The 23,618-nt window shown below is 40.1% G+C and overlaps 1 protein-coding gene across 6 annotated transcripts in view; it reads left to right on the top strand.

Annotated features, from left to right (window-relative positions):
- The window catches only part of KIF13B (kinesin family member 13B), a 187,153-nt gene that overhangs the window by 107,661 nt on the left and 55,874 nt on the right, over positions 1-23,618 (top strand). For all 6 annotated transcript variants that reach the window (XM_019941373.3, XM_073805779.1, XM_019941375.3 and 3 more), the window contains exons 17-30: positions 135-345; positions 1,232-1,394; positions 2,892-3,038; positions 4,473-4,622; positions 4,911-5,039; positions 9,934-10,104; positions 11,363-11,520; positions 12,826-12,958; positions 17,250-17,396; positions 18,010-18,039; positions 19,700-19,799; positions 20,388-20,514; positions 21,283-21,338; positions 22,916-23,040. In XM_019941373.3, the coding sequence (XP_019796932.2) occupies positions 135-345; positions 1,232-1,394; positions 2,892-3,038; positions 4,473-4,622; positions 4,911-5,039; positions 9,934-10,104; positions 11,363-11,520; positions 12,826-12,958; positions 17,250-17,396; positions 18,010-18,039; positions 19,700-19,799; positions 20,388-20,514; positions 21,283-21,338; positions 22,916-23,040 (1,847 nt within the window). The remainder of the gene's footprint in view (positions 1-134; positions 346-1,231; positions 1,395-2,891; positions 3,039-4,472; positions 4,623-4,910; positions 5,040-9,933; positions 10,105-11,362; positions 11,521-12,825; positions 12,959-17,249; positions 17,397-18,009; positions 18,040-19,699; positions 19,800-20,387; positions 20,515-21,282; positions 21,339-22,915; positions 23,041-23,618) is intronic.

A 23,618-nucleotide genomic window follows, 5' to 3' on the forward strand; every position in this document is an offset into this window, starting at 1 on the left:
ACTGTCTATAAGAATCTTACGTTATTAATTAGGATGACAAACAACATAATAATACAGAACATTTAAAGTATATTGTGTTGTGCAGTTAACCTTTTATTATTTGCCTTAAAAAAAAAACAACAACACTTGTTTAGATCCCATGCAGTCAATACTGAACAGCCTAGAACAACAGCACGAAGAGGAGAAACGGTCTGCATTGGAGCGCCAGAGGCTCATGTACGAACATGAACTGGAGCAGCTCCGGAGACGGCTGTCTCCTGAGAAACAGAACTGTCGTAGTTCGGACAAGTTTTCCTTCCACTCACCCAGCGCTCAGCAGCGATTGAGGCAGTGGGCGGAAGAGAGGTAGGTGGAGCACAGGGCCTGTGCCACCTGCGTAGCATATGCTTGTCACCTTTAACCCACCTGCATAACATACAGAGTGGAAAAATCTAGGCCTTACTTTAAAAATGAATTAGATTAAAAGAGAGTGTTACAGCTAGGAACCACTTGGCATTGTCTTTCCCCTCCCCACTTTTGAAAAAAAAATGGGAATTGTCAATTTATATTGATTTATTTAAAGCCGCCCCTGTTAGGTGCTGCCCCATTTTCAGTTTGTATGGCTTTTGGATTTGACTAAACAAGTATGTGTACTTAGAAGTTATACTTTATCATTGTATATTATACTTTAGGTTCTGAAGCGTGGGTAGATGCTTTTTTTAAAAAAGGAAAAAGAGAAAGGTGGTTTATCAGGTAGGTAAAGCATGGTACCAATGAGATTCAGATTGCAAGTTTGATCTCTATTTGAGCTAATTAGCATTGCACTAAATGTTTTATCCATGGTTACAGACGTATTTAACTAACCTCTTGCTCTTCAGAGTTTGGTCTGCAGACAGGCAGCATCTCTGTCACCTGGAGATTGATAGAAATGTAGCATTTTGGGTCCCCCTCCCCAGACCTACTGAGTCAAAACCTTCAGTTTATCAAGATTCCCAGGTGATTTGTGTACACAGTCACGTTTGCCAAGCCCTAGTCTCTGGCCAGCTTCTTACAGGAGCATGTGCCAGTGCTTGTAACGTAGCCCACATTCAAGTGTGTGCATGGGCCAGTGTCGGTGATGTATTCCCTGTGTGCAAAAGACAGTTGTAAAGCTTGGTTCGCAGTTTGGTGTTAACGTACCATGCACTATATAATATTCTGATGTGCTACTTTAATGGTTATCTGCCCCCCACCCCCTTTTTTTTTTTTGAAGAGAAGCAACACTGAATAACAGCCTGATGAGGCTGAGGGAACAAATCGTTAAGGCCAATCTGTTGGTGAGAGAAGCTAGTTACATTGCGGAAGAACTGGATAAACGAACAGAGTATAAAGTAACCCTACAGATTCCAGCTTCCAGCCTCGATGCCAACAGGAAGGTGAGATTGACGTTAATGAAAACAAACAAAGATATCACTGGATAAAACGCCTTCATATTATTCAGACACCGGGGTGGGGGGTTTGCCCTCATCCCCATCTCCAGCAGTACCCGTACCCCAAGTGGTTCTTCCCTTCATGCTATTCCTCTGCCACCCGCCACCCCTTGCCCCCCAAGTTAGGGATTCATTTTACCTATAGCATGTTGTTTTCTACTTGTCACTAGATGGCATGGCACAACTGTCCACTAGTTGTTTCATGTGGGTATTCAAGATCACAATTCTCTCTATTTTTTATAATGTAAGAAGCCTAATAAAAATCAGAGGTCAAGTCCCATCATAGTCTCCTATCCTTGCCATTCAGTTTTCTCGCTTATTTGGGTTCTTTTATAGCTCTTGATCATGTTAGTACATAATTTTTGATGGATTAGGTAGAATTTTGTATCCAGATATTCGTTTCCCTAGCCGGCTGAATATAAGGTAGAAGGGTCTTTGCAGTATGTGAGAGAACGGTAATTTTTGAACTTCAGAATTCTAAAATCCTTGCTTCGTTATGTAAATTCTGTTTCTTTGGAACTGATTATAGGCAAGATGTTAAGGCAACATTGGCATCTTTCATAATTCTCCAAAGTTCTAAGTAGACGTACCAGAACAGTTTAAAAAATTTCCGGGAAATCTCAGTTGATTAGATATCTGATAGGTACATCTCTCTGGGGGAGATCTACAGGGGCATTTTTATTTTCTACATTGTGATTTCAAAACATTTAAACATGTTTTCTACATTAAAAGCACGTTGCTTTCTAAGCTAGAAAGACTTAAATGAGTACTATTTATTTTTTTTGAGGTGAAATTCACGTAACATAAAGTTAATTAAAGTGAACAATTCAGTGGCATGTAGTACATTCACAGTGTTGTGCAGCCAGCATCACTACCTAGTTCTGTACCGTCTTAATAATAAATTCAAACTACGTATATTTGGAATTTGGTATCATTTGTTGCCTCCAAATGGGTAAATAGGATACTTTTCACAGCTTACTCTTTTAATCATTTGTGTTTTGTATCACATTAAGATACTTAGCCATTCAGAAATTTTTTAAAATGCTAACTTTTGAAAGGTAAAAATTCTTCACCATCCATCCCACAAACTTTCCCTTCCCATTCAGTGCTTATGACTCTCTTCCTACCCACTGATACTCTTTGGTCATATGATGTCCTGAATAAAACATTTTTGACTTCCCCATAGACATGGTCTACTTTTCTGGGATTTGAGTTTAAATTTAGATTTATACTTAAATTTAAATTTTGACTGCAGTTAGATAGAAAGAGGTTATATTAAGCTTGTAAGATTTCTGGGAAGTTCTGCACTGAACAGATTAAAGAATGATACAGTTTCCATTTTAGTCGATGACATTTGACTGGTGGGTATAGAATGTTGGGGTTGATGTCTACGATGCATAGATATCTCTGTGCTTCCCAACGCCACTCTTACTGTCTTCACAGCGAGGCTCTCTCCTTAGTGAACCTGCCATCCAGGTGAGAAGAAAAGGAAAAGGGAAGCAGATTTGGTCTTTGGAAAAACTGGACAACAGGTTATTGGATATGAGAGATCTTTATCAGGAGTGGAAGGAGTGTGAAGAAGATACCCCAGTAAGTTATTTGAGAAAAACTACTTAACTGATAGTCACAGAAGGAACCACTCAGGAATGAGCCTGCCCATTTTAGGGAAGAACTGTTCATTTTTCCAAAATAGCTTGTTTAATAAATACAATACTTATTTTAATCCTGTCAATTGTTTAGCTAGTCAAGAATTTTAATAACCTGTTTTTCTGGCATCTTCTCTCCTCCACATTTGTGTTCTCTGGATTTCTAGTAGAATCTTCTGTGTTTTTCCTGGCTTCTGTTGGTGTTACGTGTATCTGTCTCCCATGGTTTTACTCAGGCCTTAATATCTCTCTTCCCATTTCTCAACATATTTTAACCTTGCAAATAACAAAACTACAACATCTGTTTTTTGAACTGAACATCAGTGGTACCTTAATATTTATACTATTAGGAACATTTTTTGAAGGCGTTTTGATCCTAAAGCAGGTGCCATAGATCTGAACTCTGGTACTCTCTCCTCAAGTTTCAGGTTTGCTCATTTAGGTCAGCCGTGTGCTTGTACCTATTTAAAATAGAAGTATGAATTATGTATATTTTTACATAGTTTCAGCGCTGCTGGTCCTAGGGCCCCATAGAGTTGTTCACTTCCTTAGCCTCTTGTTTTGTAAAAATGTTCATCAAGGGCTTCCCTGGTGGCGCAGTGATTGAGAGTCCGCCTGCCAATGCAGGGGACACGGGTTTGTGCCCCGGTCCGGGAAGATCCCACATGCTGTGGAGCGGCTGGGCCCGTGAGCCATGGCCGCTGAGCCTGCGCGTCCAGAGCCTGTGCTCCGCAACGGGAGAGGCCACAACAGTGAGAGGCCCGTGTACCGCAAAAAAAAAAAAAAAAAAAAAAAAATGTTCATCAATAAAAATGACTTCTTATAGTTAGATGACATTTTTTTCTTAAAACATTTTTTTCCATTTTCTTCTGTATTCCTCTCCTATTTCAACTTAGAAATGAAATAACATTAACAACAAATAACAAGCAAACCACACTCTTGTAAGGGGGTCACCTCTCATTAGCAGCAGCGTGTCTAATGATTTGGTAGGGACAGGTAGAATAGATGTGAATGAAAAATAGAGTACTTTTGTACACTCTGCTGATTTTTCTAGTCAATGTATGCTTTCTCTATTTTCACAGCAAGGTTTCCATGTAAGGGAGAAGAAATGATGAAAGTAATGATGTGTTATTGGGATTGCTCTCTCATGGGTGAAGGGTGCTGACCACCATTCTAAGGGGGAATGAGGAAGAGTGTGTGTGTGTGTGTGTGTGTGTGTGTGTGTGTGTGTGTGTGTGTGCATGTGTGCGTGCATGCAATACGATGCTATACTTCAGCTAAGTTTAGTGACTTTATTAGACTGCATCAAAAAGTGGTAGGTTGAATGCGTTTATTTTAAGAGGTTTTCTGAAGCTGTATGTTTTGAATCTCTTTAAAGGTGATACGGTCTTACTTCAAGCGTGCAGATCCGTTCTATGATGAGCAGGAAAATCATAGTCTCATTGGGGTGGCTAATGTCTTCCTGGAGTCCCTCTTCTATGATGTGAAGTTACAATATGCTGTTCCAATCATCAACCAGAAAGGAGAGGTTAGTTTTCTCCTCGTGCCTTGTGCCCCGCAGAGAACAGTTTGAGAAACAACAGGGTGGTGATAGTAAATTGTTGTTATAATTTTTCATCAATAACGACAGGCATTATCTATGTGTATTATTAATATCTGTGTTTCCATACTGCTGGATGGTGATTATTCCAAATAAATACTTTGAGGTAAAGTAACTGGTAGAACCTGTTATACCACTAAGCTAACCACTTGACTGTACAACAGAGGAAAGAACAAAATCTGGAGAAAGGATCTGCTTTTGTCCCCACTGCTGTAGGTGGCAGGCCGGCTGCATGTAGAGGTGATGCGCATTAGTGGTGACATCGGGGAGAGAATTGCGGGAGGTGATGATGCTGCAGACGCGTCCTTTGATAAGGAGACCCAGGAGAACAAACTCGTGTGCATGGTAAGGCCCACTTGCCTTTAGAAGTAGTAGAAGTGCAGCTGGTTTTGAGGATTGTGGTTATTTAGACAGTAAATACTGTGTCCTTTTTCAAATTTTGAAAATATCTGTCTCTAAATAAATCTTTAGTATTTAGTGTTCTAGAAACCGTATTTCATCACATTTTCCTGACATTCCAGGTAGCCAGGTGTTTCCACTCCCTTCCTCTGTGACCCCTTGGATAAGTCACCTCTTTCTTCTGGGCTGTTCTGCCCTAAAATTATGTGAATTTGAGTTTGTCTGAACTTCTCTCTAGAGAAGCCAGTTTTCTCACACAGGTTTCCTCCTCCTTTTGGGCCTCTTCTGATGCTGGAGGTGTGTCCCAGCCTTGGTCCTATTGCTAAGCAGCCGCCTAAGCCACTCTTCACCCTGTCTTTGCATGTTTCTTGTTTCCTCTTCAGGAGCATGCCTTTGCTTGTGCTGTCCCGTCATGTCCTCGCCCCAGACCCTTTCCTCTCTGCTCTTCCCACGCATACTGTTCCTGAACTGTGTGTTGAGTATCATCTGTGAGACACTGTCAGGCGCTGGGAATATGAAAATGAGTCGGGCAGGACTCGTGCTGTCAGGGGAGCAACCTGTGTAGTTGGTGTGCACCTCTGGGGGACGCAGAGGTAAACGGAGGACTCCAGTACTGTGTGTCCCGTGTGCTCTGAGAGGGGTAGATAGGAGTTGTTCTGGGACACAGAGTAGGGGTCATCAATGAATGCACATAGTGAGGTCTGAGGGATATTTCTGGAAAGATGAGACTCAGAGTGAACTGGAAGGAGAGCATGTTATGTAAAGCTGTCCTCTCCCTAGGGGGCTGTGGTATCGTCACGGGTGGTTGCTTGGGCGCGTGTTAGGTCAGCATAGGTAGGGCCGCCTCTTCACTCATTACGACAAGGAGAACATCCCATCGTGCATTTCCAGGCACACTCTAGTGGGCCAGGGTGCCATGGGTTGAGAATCACCCAGGCACCACTTAAAAAGGTTTTTGAAGACGAGAAATCAGCAAGGGGCTTAGACACCGTGTGTGAGTGAGGAGGCCATTCAAAGGTGAGGCCAGGAAGCCCACACTTCACTCTCATTTCATAGTCTATCCTAGGTCCAGTCTTGTAGCTCAGTAAATATTTCTAGAATTGAGTTTCATTTTGAAAGGAGTAAGTTAGGCATCAGCTACAGGTATGGAGCAGCTAAAGCTGTTAGAGTTGGGCCACTTTCCATGTATTTAGGAGGCCTCAATTAGTAATTGACGGTCCATTGCTTCCGTGTGACGGGGAAGTATTCTTAATTCACTAAACGGTGAATCTTTGTACTGTACTCGATTTCAGAACATTTCCTTTGAGGTTGTATGATTATCAAAGATGGGGAGACATAGGCTTTGTGACTCATAATGGCCCACTTTAAAGGGGATGGACCAGAGATGCAACCTGTGAAACTTACCATTAGTGAAGTAACATGTGAGGGTACTGTCTCACTTGGGAAATGTATCTTTGTCACTGGGTAACTTAGGCTTTTTTTTTTTTTAAATGAAGTTAAAATGTATTAATTTTTTTTATGGAAGATATCAAACATATAGAAAAGTAGTAGGATAGTGTCATTGACCCCTATTCATTCTCCCTCGACTATCAACTCATGGTCAGTCTTGTTTCGTTCATATACACAAGGTGCTTCTCCACTGTCCCCTTCCCTTGGATTATTTTGAAGCGATCCCAGACATCATATTTCTTCAAGAATAGTTTAGTATATATATCTCCAAAAGAAGAGGACTTTTAAAAAACCAACCTAGCCAGGATATCATGATCAAGAGTTAATACTTTTTTAATATCATGAAATATCCAGTCAGTTTCCCTGGTCGTCTTGGCGTCTTTAGTCTATTTTATATTTTAATCTTTAGGCTCTGGCCCTTATGCTTGCTCCCTCATGCTTGCCCTCTCTCTCTCTCACCCTGCAATTTGTTTATTGTAGAAACTGCATTGTCATCGTGTGTTTTCTCATAGTCTGGATTTTGCTGATTGGTATTATTTACTGTGTTAAGGTGTATTTGCTGTAAATTGGGAGTTAGATATAAAGGTGACCTGGGGGAGGGGAGGGGCGATGATCCTTTACAGGGTAAGGTGTCTTCCATCAGAAGGCACGTCATGTCTGGTTCTCTTTTGGGGTTGTTAGCAATCGTTGATGGTTATTACCTAGGTATTTCATTAGGAGTTAGAAAAAATAATTCTATCATCCCTTCATTTATTAGCTGGAATTCTGTAGAGTGAACCTTCCTACTGTCAACTATTTTGCTATTCAGAGGTACAATTTGTATCTAAAAGGCAGGGTGAATGCTCCATTCTCTCCCTTTATTCACTAGTTTTCAAAATAATGAATTGGTTTTCCTACTATTATGCAAAAGCGACAAGTGAGGTTTTTTTGGTTTGGTCTTCATATCATTATGAACTCTTGGATTTAAATATACTTGGTGTGTTTTGATCCATTGTATTCATTACCTATATCGAAGCTCAAACAATCCCATCTTTGGCCTGTGGAAGCCTCTTCGGGTAGCTCTTGAGTCCTTTGATACAACCCTAACCCTCAGAGAGTGTGCCAGCTTTCCTGCTCTGGAGTGACGCAGACTGTACATTCCTTGTCCCAGACCATTTCTCCACTGAAAGGGAACTGGATCCCTTTCAGTGGGGAGTGGTTTTTAGACACCATATTCTGAGTGTGTAATAGCCTTTTGTGTAAAAGGAGGAAGACAAATAAACTGTATGGTAGTTAAATATTGGTGGGGAATAAAACAAAAGATACCAGTTTGGGGGCACTTAAGATATCACAGGTGATGAGTATCACTGGCCCTTAAAAGAAGACTAGATTTATTTTTCTGTGATGAAAAAAAGTATGCACATATTAACATATTGATCATTTTAATTACATTAAATAAAATTAGTATATTTTAAAACCGCGAACAACATCAGTGTCTCCCGACATTTCTGGGCTGTAGGTCTTGAGCAGTGGCAAGTTGAAGTCTGTGGTATTCTGACACCTGGTGGTGATTTTGGTTTCTGCAAGCAAATACTTAAACCTATGTTCTAGACATCATTCCTGATATTTTTATTCCTGATATTCTTTATTCCTGCAGTCTCATTCCTGAGGAGTTGCCTATAGGGGAGAGAGTTCAGCATATGAAACCTTGCTTTCTTATTTATTTCAATCTTAAAATTGAAATTGATTTCTAAGAAAGAAAATTAACTTTCAGATGGAATTCAGTCACAAAGAAGTATGTATTGAACATCCATCCACGTAACGCCTGGTAGTGATTTCATTCATTGTATTTCATTGGTATGGTTAGTCCTCACACATCTATCATTAGGTAGCTATCCTGTTTTCCATAGGAGAAAAACTAAGCCTAAGAATTAAAGTAATTTGCTCATAAACAGAAGCTAATAAGTGGCAGAAATTTTTATTTAGATCTTTGTACTCCAGAATATTGCAATCTTCCCAAATACCACATTGCCTCATCTTAAAGAATATAATAAGCATTTTAAACACTTAATGAAAAGGGCATGGTTTTTAAAATTTAATGAAAAATTAATTGCCAAATACTAATGGCTCTATTTGGTTTGGAGAAACAAAATGTGTTAGTCAATCTGTCTTTCATAGCCTGGGAATTGCTATCTAGATGTTTCAAACTCTGTGCCATCACAGAAAAAAGTGAGTAATAGCAGGAGTGCCCGTCCGTTGCTTACCCATTATAGAAGAAAATGGTCGTCTGCTTTGCATGATTTTCTGTGTCATTATTAATGCTTCGTTAAACAGTAAGAACATTTGTGGTTGCTAAACTATGTAAACTTCTGCCACATACTCAAATCTGTTTTTGTTTATTTTACGTACTGGAGGTTTAGAGTGCGTCATACAACATGTAGGAAGCGACCAGGTGAAGAGCGTGATAACTGATCAGTGTGCAGTCTCCTGAAGGTTGGCCTCATGGATTATGAAGTCAGAATTTAGCTTAGTTAATTTCAGGATTTAGTTTCTTCCACAACTTATCACAAAGTTAAAAATCAACCTGACACTGCCTGCCAAAAGAAATATTTAGACCATTGGCTGCTTTAAAATCTATTATGGGCATTTCTTCTGGGGGCGTTCGGGTCTGATTAAACACATACTTCTGTAATCGCACGTAGTTATCACAAAACCCCACACCCCAGCAGTCCAGGGCACATTTCCTTTGATCTGGCCCTCCTCCCTGAATCTGCACGGAGAAGGCATCGTACACATCGCTGCAGAGAATGGTCAGCGGTCACCATCTTTTGTCTCCTCCGTTCACCCCTCCAGATCTTCAGAGTATACATTCCTGATGCTTTTAAAGTTTTCCAAAAACGCTCTAGTAGCAAGTAACATTCCAATTGAGAACCTTGTTCTTTATTATACATTAAAATATCAAATAAATTTTTTTTTGCCCTTTTCTGAATATTTACTGCTTACTGGTATGCACACTGTTTTCATTCTTCATTCATCATTCTTAACAATCTTGTGTCCTTGGGCCGTATTATCCATAGTTGGCCAAGTTTGTATGATTGAATGGTGCTGATGTTTGAGAACTTTCTTCTTCCGAAGATGATGATGATATAAAAAACTAGAATTGTAAATGTTCTTCATCAGCCTGTAAATGCTTTAAAATGTCCACTTGTATATCCTCAAGGTTACTGATACCTTGTGTCAACCTCTCACTAAATATGACATTTCACAGATGCAAAAATACAGCCCAGGTTGAATGAGATTTGGTCAACGTAAACCAACTGTTAGTGACACAGTCAGGACTAGAGCCTGTGTCTCTGACTCAAAGTACTTCTTGGAACTTTCTGAGTTAAAAACAGTCTTCCTTTTCCTTCAGGTTAAAATACTTCAAGCCACCGGCTTGCCACAGCATCTGTCCCACTTTGTATTCTGCAAATACAACTTCTGGGATCAACAGGAGCCGGTAATTGTTGCACCCGAGGTGGATACCTCATCCTCTCCTGTCAGCAAGGAACCTCAGTGCATGGTTGTCTTTGATCAGTGCAATGTAAGTGTGTTTTCCAGACTGGGGCAGCATTTAATTACTCAGGTCAAAACAAAAAACAACCCATATTTTGTTGAGTAATTTGGTACCAGTCTGTGTCTTGGATCAGGTTCTTAGAGTGGGGTTGGAGTCAAAGACTAAAGTGCCGTCAACACACTGTATGTACATGTTAACTTACACAGCGTTATATGTCAATTATATCTCTGTAAGCCTGGGGGAAAAGCAGAACTATAGTGTCAGTGCATGTAGCTCCTCCAGCATCAAAAGTTAACTGTTGTGTGACTATATGTACATATGTCTGCTCTTCTCCAAAAGGAATCCATGTTTTGTATGAGTTACTGGAGAAACTGTCATCTGGGAAGGTTAGGAAACTAGTGTTTTAGAGAAAGTGAAGATAGAAGGGAGATAAGAACTAGCATTGTGGAGCCCCTAATATTCTGTTCAGCACTTTGTGATTCTTTCATTTGCTCTTTCCCACAGCTGTATTTGATGACAGTGCTTTCTTTAGCTGAAGAAGTCGGTTCAGAGGTCATTTGCCCATGGCTAGTAACTAGCAGAGCCGGGACTGTCAGATTCTAAATTCTCTTTTTCTACTTTATCTCACTTGAGCCATCTCATTTTTTTTTTTTCGAGAGAGGTCTCTTTCTAATCTGTTTAAAACAGAAATACTTTTGTTGTGCTAAAGATCGAGAGAGAGAGAGGTTCTATGACTTTTTAAAATAAACTTTTTTAGAGCTTAATCCTAATTATTGCAAGAGGCTGTTTTACATCTATCGTACAAAGATGGACAGATAGGAGAATTTTTTTAAAATAGGTGATTATTTGCACTGATGATCAGTATTTATTTCCTTTCTCTCTTATTATTGGAGATAGTTAACTTCCTAAAAACTGGAAAAAATTGTTTTTCCAACACACTGCTGCCTTACTGGATGTAATAACTTTTATATCAAGACATAGATCATTGTTGTCATTCTTAATATAATTATTTATACTTTCAAAAATAGCTCCCAAAATATTGCTAACAAAATAGAATACAGTGCTGGTCTTTTACAATAGATTTTCAAGGTGAAAAGTTTTTTAAAAATCAGAGTTAAGAACCTCGGGCCATCTGAGCATTCATTATGGGTGTTGGATGACAGTTTTGTCCTATGGCTAAAACATTCTATTTCTCTTCTCCATGATGAAGTGAGGATATGTCAGGTGTAAGTAATTGTAAGGTCACTAGAAGGTGTTTTCTTCTTCTGTACGTACTTCCTTCCAGGAATTTTCTGTTGGCATCACTGAAGACTTTATCGAGCATCTTTCAGAAGGGGCTTTGGCAATTGAAGTCTATGGCCATAAGATGAATGATCCTCGGAAAAACCCAACCCTGTGGGATTTGGGGATTATCCAAGCAAAAACACGCAGTCTTCGGGACAGGTGAATTTTAGATATCCATCTGATTCCATTTATAATTTTAAAAAATTGCTAGAGATTAATATTGCCATTTATAAAGGTTACCCCTTCCTGAGCATTACCAGTATTCCAGTAATAGCTGGTGTTATGTCCACGGTATTAACAGCACAGTTAAACTTCCTTGGAGGAGTGAACTTTGAAGAGTGATGGGAAAAAGTTAAGAAATAGGTAGTTAAGAATGAAGTGTGAAATGAATTTTTGGAGAAAAGGTTGCTTATCATTATGAAATACTTCTAATTAATCATCTGTAGAGAAAATAGATCAAGATATACTCTGGAATTCAGGTTTACATGTTTTTTTTTTTTAAATAAGTTTATTTTTTGGCTGTGTTGGGTCTTTGTTACTGCGTGCAGGCTATCTCTAGTTGTGGTGATCGGGGGCTACTGTTCGTTGCGGTGCGCGGGCTTCTCATTGTAGTGGCCTCTTTTGTTGTGGAGCGCTGGCTCGGCACGCAGGCTTCAGTAGTTGTGGCACTCAGGCTCAGTAGTTGTGGCTCGTGGGCTCTAGAGCACAGGCTCAGTAATTGTGGCACACGGGCTTAGTTGCTCCGCAGCATGTGGGATCCTCCTGGACCAGGGCTCGAACCCGTGTCCCCTGCATTGCCAGGTGGACTCTTAACCACTGCACCACCAGGGAAGTCCCTTACTTATTCTATCTTTAGCTCAAAGTTCTTTTCAAGTAGCATTAATCATGGAAGGAGGAAGGCTTACTTGTTGACCAGAATTTTAAACAGAAGAGTTAAAAGGAAAAGACTGAAAGAGCATATATTTGTACTGCATCTAATTATAGATGAGAAGCAGATTTTCTTCTTTTTTTTTGTATTTAGAAAGTTTTACCAAATACTAAATTAGACATTGGGATTTTTTTTTTTTGATTCTCTTATTGACCTCAGCAGAGATACTTGTCAAGTCACTAAAGCATACAGCACTACCTTTGCTGTATGAAAAGATAATCACTGCAACTTACTTCTGTACTTCTGATAACAGTGTTTAAATTTTTGAATAACCACTTTGAAATAGATTTGTAATTATCATACCTTTTTGAATGAAATAAAGGCATCATTTTTAGTTCTGATGTTGTTTGTTGAACTTTGCTTTTAATTACATTTGCCAGTATATATTTGTGTATTACTCACTGAACTACAGATAATTCTACTGAGTTATTCTGTTTGGAGGTTATTTTCATCATTAATTCTCATGTGTAGGATCCTAAGCTGCCTGTATTGAAATAGAAATGTATGATTTTCCAAGAACTTCAACTATTTCCTAGATGGAGCGAAGTCACCAGGAAAGTGGAATTCTGGGTTCAAATCTTGGAACAGAATGAGAATGGTGAATACTGCCCTGTAGAGGTAATTCCTGCAAAGGACGTGCCAACAGGTGGAATCTTCCAACTCCGGCAGGTAATGAAATTTTTAATGTTAACATTGAATTCTTTGGTGTCGTAAAGGTTAATATTGGATTCCTTTTAGCAGAAACATCAGGGATAATGAAATCTAGATTGGCCAAGACCACTTATTAAAGTTTTCTCTCCCTTCATGTGTATTTTCTTTCATTTTCAAAAATAAAGCTGTTTACAGTATTTAAAACCAGCTTCTGTGAAGTTTAAGTAAGAAAAAGATAAGCTTTGGGGACTCCCCTAGTGGCACAGTGGATAAGGCTTGCGCTCCCAGTGCACAGGGGTTCCGGGTTCAATCCCTGGTCAAGGGAACTAGATCCCACATGCATGCCGCAACTAAGGAGCCAGCAAGCTGCAACTAAGGAGCCAGCAAGCCACAACAAGGAGCCCACCTGCTGCAACTAAGACCCAGTGTGACCAAATAAATAAATATTTTTTTAAAAAAAAGAAAAAGATAAGCTTTATAGTGACTTAGAATTGAACTGTAGGAAACAAAACAAACGTATCAAGCAGCATTAGAACATTTATAAAGACAAGGAGAGACTGTGTGACATGGCAGAAAGAACAAGCACTTCAGAGTCTAACATTCTGGGGTTTGGTTCTGGCTGTCCCATGACCTAGCTGTATATCCGTGAGCAAGTTCAGTCACCTCCCGGAACCTTTCCTCAGGTGTAAAGTGGAGCGGGGTGATAATACCAACTTTGTAGGGTTATTGTGAGGATTAGAAATACTGTATATGGGGCTTCCCTGGTGGCGCAGTGGTTGAGAGTCCACCTGCCGATGCAGGGGACACAGGTTCGTGCCCCGGTCTGGGAGAATCCCACATGCCGTGGAGCGGCTGGGCCCGTGAGCCATGGCATCTGAGCCTGCGCGTCCGGAGCCCCCGCTCTGCAACGGGAGAGGCCACAACAGTGAGAGGCCTGTGTACCACAAAAAAAAAAAAAAAAAAGAAATACTATATGGAGCCCAGTGCTTGATACATGGGAGATGAGAAGTGTTTTTCCCTCTGATGCCCACCAGTTCTCTGCTTCTCTGCAGGCACCAACTGGGTGTCTTGTAATTCAGTTCAGTTTGGACCCTAACTACCCAGAGCGAGCATCACACTCCACAGGTTTAAGGGCCCAGACTTACACAGGACTGCCCTCACTTCAGACACCAGCTGCAAGTATCAGGGCCCCAGGTCACCCACATTTCTGTCCTACTTGGCTACAGTTGAGGGTTCCCACAACTCTCAGGTTTCATAGTTTGCTGGAATGGCTCACAAAACTCAGGAAAGCCCTTTGCTTACTGTTACCAGTTTACTGTAAAAGATACAACTCAGGAACAGCCAAGCGGAAGAGCTGCACGGGGTAAGGTGTGGAGGAAGGATGAGGAGCTGCCGTGTGCCCTTTGCTGCGCCAGCTTCCCAGCACCTGACGTGTTCACCAGCCAGGAAGCTCTAACCCCATCGTTAGTAGGTTTTTACGTAGGCGTGGTGGATGACAGCACTGGCCTTTGGTGATTAACCCCATCTCCAGCCCCTTTTTTCTCACTCCCTGAGGTTTTGGTGTAGGGCTGAAAGTTCCGACCTTCTGATCAAGGCTTGGTCTTCCTGGCGACCAGCCCCAATCCTGAAGCCACCTAGGGATCTGCCTAGAGTGACCAAATGAAAAGTCACATGGTTAAAAGACGCACCTATCACCTTTATCATTAAGGAAATTCCAAGAGTTTTAGGAGCTCTGTGCCAGGAACTGAGGACAAAGACCAAATATCTTTTCTATCTTACTTAACACGTTAGGTAAATAGGACACGTTAAGTAAATGCAGCTAGGTAGATGTGAATACCTGCCAGAAACCAATACAGCAGAGACACGTGTGGGACTTGTCACTTAACCCCAGACAGATGTGATCTGTAGTATCTGTGCTGCAAGTTAAAGATGAGAGTATCTTAATAGAATTTACATGTAAGACTTAGAAATACTCGTTTGCTATTCTTTACATGAAGTCAACATTTAGTAGAATATTATTGCCTGTGATAGTTTCCATACTTTAAAACAGTAGTAAAATATTAGAATGGCTCAAGAAAATGAATGTTGAAATCATTCAAAGCAAAATATGAGAAAAGGTTAAAGGAAAAAGTTTGCTTAAATAAGTTTCTGAATGTCTTAGGAGGAGGAAAATGATAAGCACTTGTTCTCTGACCCTAGCAAATGAATTTTAGCAAATCCATTCATGTATAGACAAGGCACTAAAAGCAAAAGGAAATTAGTTTAAAATATAGTGTGAGATATATACATAAAATAGGATTCATAAGGGTGTGAAGAACATCTTTTCCTGAACATCTGTTAAAACTATATATATCCTCTTTGGATGCCTTAGAAATTCTTCATCTCCCGGAAGGCAAGACCAGATAATTTTCTGTGGTTTAGTATAAATTGAATATTTAAGTGTTTTTCACACTTCTGGCAACCTTTACTAAAAGTGTTCAAAGATATCTTGGGTATATCAGGAAAGGCTTTTTTGAAGGATGTGCGTCTTGACCTGGGTGGTGAAAGAATCATGTTGGAAGGGTTCTTCATATATAAATGGCAGGAATAAAGATAGAGGGTGGAATTAGGTAAGTTTGGGTAGAAAGTATCAGTAACTTGTAGGAAGAGCTAGAAGCAGTAACAGAAGAGGTTATAGAGGCTTGGGGCAGCTAGTTCATGGAGGACCTTGGATGGTAGACTTATTAGAATTCAAAATGGGAACCTATTGTTCTCCAACAGGAAAATAGCAGAGGAGAACTGATTAGATTAACTGCATGCATTTGCTAGTTTTGTAGTTAAAAATAGTCAAATATCGGCAGTTACAAGAAGTTCACTAATAGTTTATGTATTGGTAAAGCTGTTCAAAGCTTTTCTGTGAAGCATTAAGCCATTCCTGGATCTTTTCCCTCCATTTTTCTCTCTCTTTATCCTGTATTCTCCCCCAAAGTATAGGTACTTCACCCTTCACGTTTGGGTGCACATTCAGAATAGGTCACTTCCTGTCTCAGGAAGAGTGAAAACCAAAGGTAGCTAATTGAAATGACTAAACTATTTCAGACAATTAAAATGTTTTCTTCTTTGCACAAAATATCTGATGCATAGTCCTCGGAAAATATTAAAGACATCTGCAACCCATCTCTTTAAATCTAGCTTGATAGAATCAATCATTGCCTAAGCTGATTTTCCTGATGATACAAAGCTCTTGGGAATTAAAATCCAATAGAAGAGGGGAAGGGTAACTGACTTGAAATTACATGTTGAGATTCTGTTTTTCAAATTCTATTTTACATTCCTAGAATTTATAAACCAACTTTGAAGTCAGTGATTGGGGATACTGAGAATTTTCTTTTAAAAATTACTTCATTGTAAATATTCAAAGTCACATAGTGTTTATTGTGAAAACATGCTTAAAGAAGGAACAGTTTCTTTCTGATCAATTCTTCATTTTGCAACTTGGCTTAAAATTATTTTATTTTGGGATGAGAGCAGTGAATTCAGGATAGTGTAATCATTCTTATTATTCTGATTGCTTATTTTTTAAAGTGGATCCTACTATATATACTGGCTTTGGTAATCTGCTTTTGTAAAAGAAGTCTAGTTAACATCTGTCACTGTACTCTTTAACTTATATATCATGTATGTTTTTCTATAGCAATATTTTAATGACCATGTAAATATTTCATTAATATACTATAGTTTAAGCAGTTATCAATGCTATACATTTAATTTGCTTCTAATTTCTTGTTATTCTTAACATTGCTGTAAGATTCTTTATGTACATATATGATTACTTAAAACAGGTTCCTAGAAAGTTGAATTGCTGGGTCAAGGGATTCTTATTTTTTAAGGCAAATTGCCCTGCAGAAAGCTTTACCGATTTATATTCCCACCAACAGTGTATGTAGTTGCCTTTTTTGTAAACTTTGGGCAATATTGTAAATTGCCTTTTTAAAAGATAATTGCTAGCTTAGTAAGTGAAAATAAAGGTGTTTCATGCTTATTTTAATTTGCTTATTAGTAAGTGGAACATTTTATATTGTCTAGCCTTTTGCATTTCCTTTGTTAGATTGTTTTAAAGTTTTTTTTGTTGGAAAAAATATCTAAGCCATATATTTGTTCCTGATTAGTTTTTGAATTTGTAATTTACTACTAAACATGTAAGATACGGTGAGATAGCATCTCTAAAGATAAATGCTTTTCTCATCATCAGCCTGTAGGGGTCTCTCTAAACCAAATTTTTGGGAATCAAACCGATTTTGAGAAACTCTTAAAATTGTCTGTGATACAGGGGCAGTCCCGGCGAGTCCAAGTGGAAGTGAAGTCTGTGCAGGAGTCTGGGACTTTACCGCTGATGGAAGAATGTATATTGTCTGTTGGCATTGGATGTGTAAAAGTCAGGGCGCCGAGATCGGCCAAGACGCATGAAACCATCCATGTAAGTCTCTGTTGACAGACCCAACCAGACAAGAGAGTCTTTTGGAACCTGGCAGAAAACTGCCTTCCACAAACAATTCTTTCAGTATTTTATTTTCTTGGATATCTTTTTTTCTTTTCTTTTCTTTTCTTTTTTTTTTTTTTAATTGTATTGCATTTGCGTGGAACCACTGCACCAGCTTGTTGGTTTTCCCTGGTACACGGCAAAGTGAGGGTTAAAACATCTCAGCCTCCGGGAGTTCCTCAGTGCCTGATTTCCGCCCCCCCACCCCTCTGCAGAAACCCCCTGCTGGCTCATAAAGACTATTTGCCAGCAGGTGTTTGATTTCCCCTGGGGAGTGGGACTATAAACCCAGCAGGGGGAGAGTATTGTACTAGCTCCCTGAAAAGGTCAAATGAGGTTCTTCACTTTCCTATGAGAAGCTCAAGGTTTCACTCCAACTACCTGAAAACTGTAAAACCGAGAGTGAGGGTGAGCGTGGGTGGGAGATGAAAAAGCGTATTCATTAAAGTAGAAAATATAAAGTATGGGAAAAGATTCAAACTTCTTTAGCGTAGTCTGATTCTTGGATAAATGATTGTTTCGGCTCTGCATAATATATTTTTTCTCTTAGGAGGAAGAGGAGGACATGGACAGTTACCAGGTAATGAAGCACGGGTTATCCTAGTCAAATAAGCTCGATTAAAGTACTAAATTACACATTCCTGAGTCTTGCCATGCTGTTACTTAGTAACTACACAATTAGTTTTGATTCAGATATTGCTTTGTCTGAAGTTAAAACAGAAGGGAACAATCATTTGTGACTGTTATCCTTTTCCAAACCTGGAGCTGCCCATCCAGGCCCCTGCAGATCCATTCTTCAGGTCCTCTTCCTTGCACTTGCTCTCTCCTTTTTCCCTGGAAGAGCTGTTGCAGACTTGGCTTCAGTCAAGCCACGCCCCTTAGGTATTTTCCATACTTTAAGCCAGGTCTCCTTTCCCTACTTCCTGGAGTCATACAGGTTTTGTTTTGTTTTTCCCCCCACCCCCCTTTCCCTAATCTCCTGCAAGATTTTGTTTACGTCTGATAAATTTTATTTTGTGAGTCTGGTTAGTCATCGTTTAGCACTGTCAGAGCTCTTCGGATCCTGATTATGTCAGCCAGTGCAGTCACCCTCCTGGTTTGGCTTCATTCTAATTGGATAAAAATGTCTGCTTTCCTATAAGTTGCTGATAAAAGTATTGAGGGTTAAATACAGAGTCCTGTGGCACAACCGTAGGGAATTCTTTTAAGCTGACGTTATTCCATTAATCACTATTCTTTGGATTTGATATTTCAGTCTTCTATAATTTCTTCCAAGTAGATCCATTGCGCATTTCTCCTTCTTGTCCACAAGAATGTCATGAGCTATTTGGTTAAGTGCCTTAGTGAAATCCAGATACTCCCAATATGCTCAGCATTCCTCTGATCTACCCAGTCACGTAACTTTATTACAGAAGGAAATGAGGTAAGATGGGAGCACAGTCAGGTGTTGACTGGTAGAGTTGTTAGTCTGTTGGTAACATCCCGTCTGCCACCACCACCACCACCCACCCCCCCCCCCCCCCCGCCAAAAAAAAAGAAACCCAACAGAAACTAGGGAGAGAAGCATTTACATGATTTGTAGATGCTGGTGAAACATGTTGAAGGCTGTAGTTAAGAAATCTGAAGAGTTCTTCCGATGGTTCTAAGGGATATAAATTTGAGGATTATCGAGTAGTATTTGTGATTTTTATCCAGCAAAGAGACCTTGTAGAAGATATTGGCTGCATGAGTGCTTGGAGTTCTACCCTTTGAGCCAATAGAAATAAAACTGGTTCTGGGGCTTCCCTGGTGGCGCAGTGGTTGGGGGTCCGCCTGCCGATGCGGGGGATGCGGGTTCCTGCCCCGGTCCGGGAGGATCCCACGTGCCGCGGAGCGGCTGGGTCCGTGGGCCATGGCCGCTGAGCCTGCGCGTCCGGAGCCTGTGCTCTGCATCGGGAGAGGCCACAGCAGTGAGAGGCCTGCGTGCCGCAAAAAAATAAAAATAAAATAAGGGAAAAACTGGTTCTGGATTATCAGAGTGCCCTTTCAGAAATGGTGTTACTCTAGTACAGTAATGCTTTAATTTCTGAAAGTTTCTATTCTGAATAATGGTTGGATTCAACTAGTAGTGGTAATAAAAATGTTAGGGTATAATACTTTACATTTTTGAAGCATATTAGAGTAAGGTGTAAGATAGAGTATCGGTTTCAGATATATTGTCTTGATGTTATATTTACTGTAATCCCCTTGTTTGCTTCTAGGATCGGGATTTAGAGAGACTACGTAGAAAATGGCTAAATGTGTTAACAAAGCGTCAGGAGTACTTAGATCAACAACTGCAAAAGCTTGTCAGTAAACATGGTATGAAAAGCAACTTCTAATATTCCCCCCCACCCCAAATCAGTGTGCTGTTAATTCCCATTTGCAGTTACATGAAATAAAAGTAAACGAACACATCAGTAGTGGGAATGGCGAGAACATAGGAATGGTGCTTATTTGTGTCACATCCTTTCCAAAGGACAGTTATCCACTTGTAAGGATGTCTTTGCATAGGTCTCCCTTCCCCCCCAACAAAGAGGAAATAGAGTATGTGCAGTAAACATTGTCCCTCAAAAATAACTAAAGGAAGATGCTCACATTTCTTGATTTCTGGTCCAGAGGCACGCGAGCCCTCTGACTCTCGAAGAGATCATCCCTGTGCTGTTCCACCGCAGGCCTTCCATGAACTGCAGACGGCGTCTCTGTGAGAGCACACCAGCCTCGCTAGCTTATAGTTAGTTTTTTATCGTGAGCTTTTTATCACGAATTAGGGAAGTAATAAGTTGCTAGTGAACCCTCCTCAACCAATACATGGAATATGGGAACATCCTGTGGATAACGTAGGACAAAGCGTAAACAGCAGGCAAGAAGTGGGACCCCCGTATTTGATCCTCATTCTTGATGTTCTAGATAAAACAGAGGATGATGCTGACCGTGAAGCTCAACTACTAGAGATGAGGTTGACTCTGACTGAGGAGAGGAACGCAGTCATGGTCCCCTCAGCCGGCAGTGGGATCCCAGGGGCCCCGGCAGAATGGTATGGGTGCTGCCCTGTGTCTTCTGAAGTTTTCTGTGCTCACGGAGCTGCCCTCTTTCTCTATGAGTGTTGCCTCTGCTTTGATTAATGGATGACTTACCGTAGCGTGTGGGGAAAAAAGTTGTTTTAATTAGAGGAGGTGTTAAATTATTTTCATGAGTTGGAATAACTGTGACCTAAAACTGTTTTATTAAGTAATATTGTTTTTGGCCCAACTAATTAAGATTTCTGAGAATCTAAATCAATATTTAGTACCATTGCACTTAGCATTTAAAAAAATAGTTAATATGTTAATTACTTGGGTCATTCCCTTAAAAGACTATTCAGTCATAATAAAATTGCATCACCAGGTGTTTTTGATTTTGGTACTAGATTAAACTGAACTGTCAGCAAATGTTCTCTGCCACTTTATAGAAATTAAAAATAGTAAATTAAGCCACATGGGGCCCTTAGGTATATAACTTTATAAGAAAGTACGTTTAAGCAAGGGAGCTTCAACTTCAGTGATGAACAGGTATATGTGTTTTCTAAGACTAAGTTCTGATATCAGAGCGTATGATAATTATGCATGGAAGCACCAGAGAAAAGAAGCAGCAGTGGCAGTTAAGTCCTTGTGGCATCTCTGATGTGAAATTATAGCTAACCCAGTACCCAGAATTATCATTGGTTGACCTGTAATTGCTCTGCATGTATGAAGGCTGAGTCGTGAAGCACATGCCGCTGAGAAAGGCTGCTTTATTTGAGATGCTGTTGTTCGTTATGTTTTAGGACGCCGGTTCCTGGGATGGAAACACACATTCCCGTTATATTCCTTGACTTAAATGGTAAGTTAAGAGGTGCCGCCTTCCGAAGGCAACTCTGACAAATTAGTGTCCAAGTAACACTTAGATTCTAACAAAGTATGCAGTTAGGCAATTCTGTAAGCCTAAGGTTTGGGTCTGTTTTATGTGTGCCAAAGGACTCTAATCCTTGGCAAAGAATGAATTTCCTGTAAGAATAGTACTTTTTTTTAACAGTGATAGGTATGTCTCATCGTGATGTGTTCTCACATTTCGTTCTACAACCCATACTGCTTTGTGTGCTTTGTCTCCCATCAGTTTAGGATGGCAGTAATGTTTTCCACACTTAAGGTATTTTCTTCTTTAATTCTCAGGAGGACTCCTCTCCAGAAAGGACTAATAACTAGTGATGCTTATGTAGCATGTTGCTTTTATCTGGTGTCTTCTTAGCATTACCTAATGAATTTCTCACTTTATCTGTGAGTTCTTGTGCCATTCATCACTGCGTCGCCTTTTTTGTTTTTTAAATAACTGTCATTTTTTTCCTCCTCATGTAAAATATTTTGGATGTGGCTACATTTTACAAATATTCTGTCTGAGGAGGGAAATAAAAATGAAAAGGTAGATTAAAGAGCTAAAAATAAGTTTGAAAGTCAGCATTTAAATTCCAAAGACATCTGCAGAAGAACTGTGTATTAAAATGAACCATCCTAAATAGACAAGCTTGGATGTCCTCAGTGGTTTTCTTCTGCCCTGAAAGTATGTTACAGCATCTCAGGTATCTAGCGTCCTGTGCTGCTTGGCTTACTTGGACCTGTGAGAGTTTTTCATATCCACACGGAGTCAGAGAAGAGCACTTAGCCACTGGCACCGTACATCCACCTGTCGGGGTTTTAATGTATTGCCACAGCACTCTATCCTTCCTTGTTCTCTTGAGCCTTGGAGACTGAGGGCGACTCTGTCTTGTTCTTACCTGAGGTTCCTAGATAGGTGAGGGGTGTGTGTGTGTAGGAGGGTTAGAAAGTGGAAGAGAATAAGCTTCAAGAAGACCTATTAGTATGGATATTCCAAGACAGGAGCAGCACCCTGTTCAGCCTATGCCCGTTCTTGGTCCACACAAGCCCACGTACTAGAAGAAATACGTTTGATGTTTACTTGCAAGCTTAAGATGCATAGGGAGTTGGGAGGGTCAGGCTTGGAAATGAACAACCAAAGGGCCACAGGGCAGCCCTTCAGTTTCTTAACTGTGGGATGATTGGAATCACTCTCACTCTCATTTCTTCAGTGCACTAAAAGACAGGGAATTGGGGTTCTAATCCTGTCATTAACATTTATGGGCTGACCCGGTGTAACCTCTTGGGTTTCTTGGCTTCGGTTGCCTTCCATGTCAAATAAGGCACGGAGGTAGGAGATTGGATTTAGATAATTTCTTGAGGCGTTTTCCATCTCTAAGATCCGTGAACTGTTTAATGGTCATCATCTGTGTGATGTAAGATTTCAGAGCCAACCAGCAAATGAAATTTGAGGCAGGAGAATTCTGCTACTAAGCACATTGAAATTTAGCTGGTAGGGGTTATCCTTTAAAATGATCTCCATATTGAATGGAACTTCTCTGCTTTTAGCTGATGATTTCAGCTCTCAGGATAATCTTGATGACCCAGAAGCTGGTGGATGGGATGCTACCCTGACTGGAGAAGAAGAGGACGAGTTCTTTGAACTGCAGATTGTCAAACAGCATGATGGAGAGGTAAATAAAGCATAACTCGGGAAGACTGGATGAAAAGTAGTTTCTTTAACCTTTCCATGAGCCTTTGAAAACAATCAGCAAGGTAATCATTTCAGTGCTTACGTTTCTCAAGAACTATAAATGAAAACCTTTCAGTATGATTTCCAGAAAGAAGGGAACCACTTCCAGAAGGAGTAGACCAATCAGATCACATCCATTCACTGTTTTACTTCTTTTCCTGGTGAAGGATCTTTGTTAGTAATTCATAGTTCAGGTCAGCAGTGGTCTACTCTCTGGGGAAATGCTCCTGAAGTACATAGAGGTAAAATGGCACTGTGTTTGGGACTGACTTCGAAATGCTTTAGTGAAGACTTCTTAATAAGGGAGGAAAAGAATAGATGAAGCCACGTGATAATGTTTGAATCTGAGTGATGGGTATACACCGGGGGCTTATTTTCTAATTTTGAGCATATTGGAAAAATTATAAAATATATTAAGGAAGGAAAGCCGACGTGATACTCTGAAGGACACATCATCACATAGTGAGTGGTATTCTGAAGATGCAAAACTTGAACTGCGGTGCATTCTGTAAAACAGTG

This window comes from Tursiops truncatus, chromosome 6, assembly GCF_011762595.2.
Source record: "Tursiops truncatus isolate mTurTru1 chromosome 6, mTurTru1.mat.Y, whole genome shotgun sequence".
Lineage (NCBI taxonomy): Eukaryota > Metazoa > Chordata > Mammalia > Artiodactyla > Delphinidae > Tursiops > Tursiops truncatus.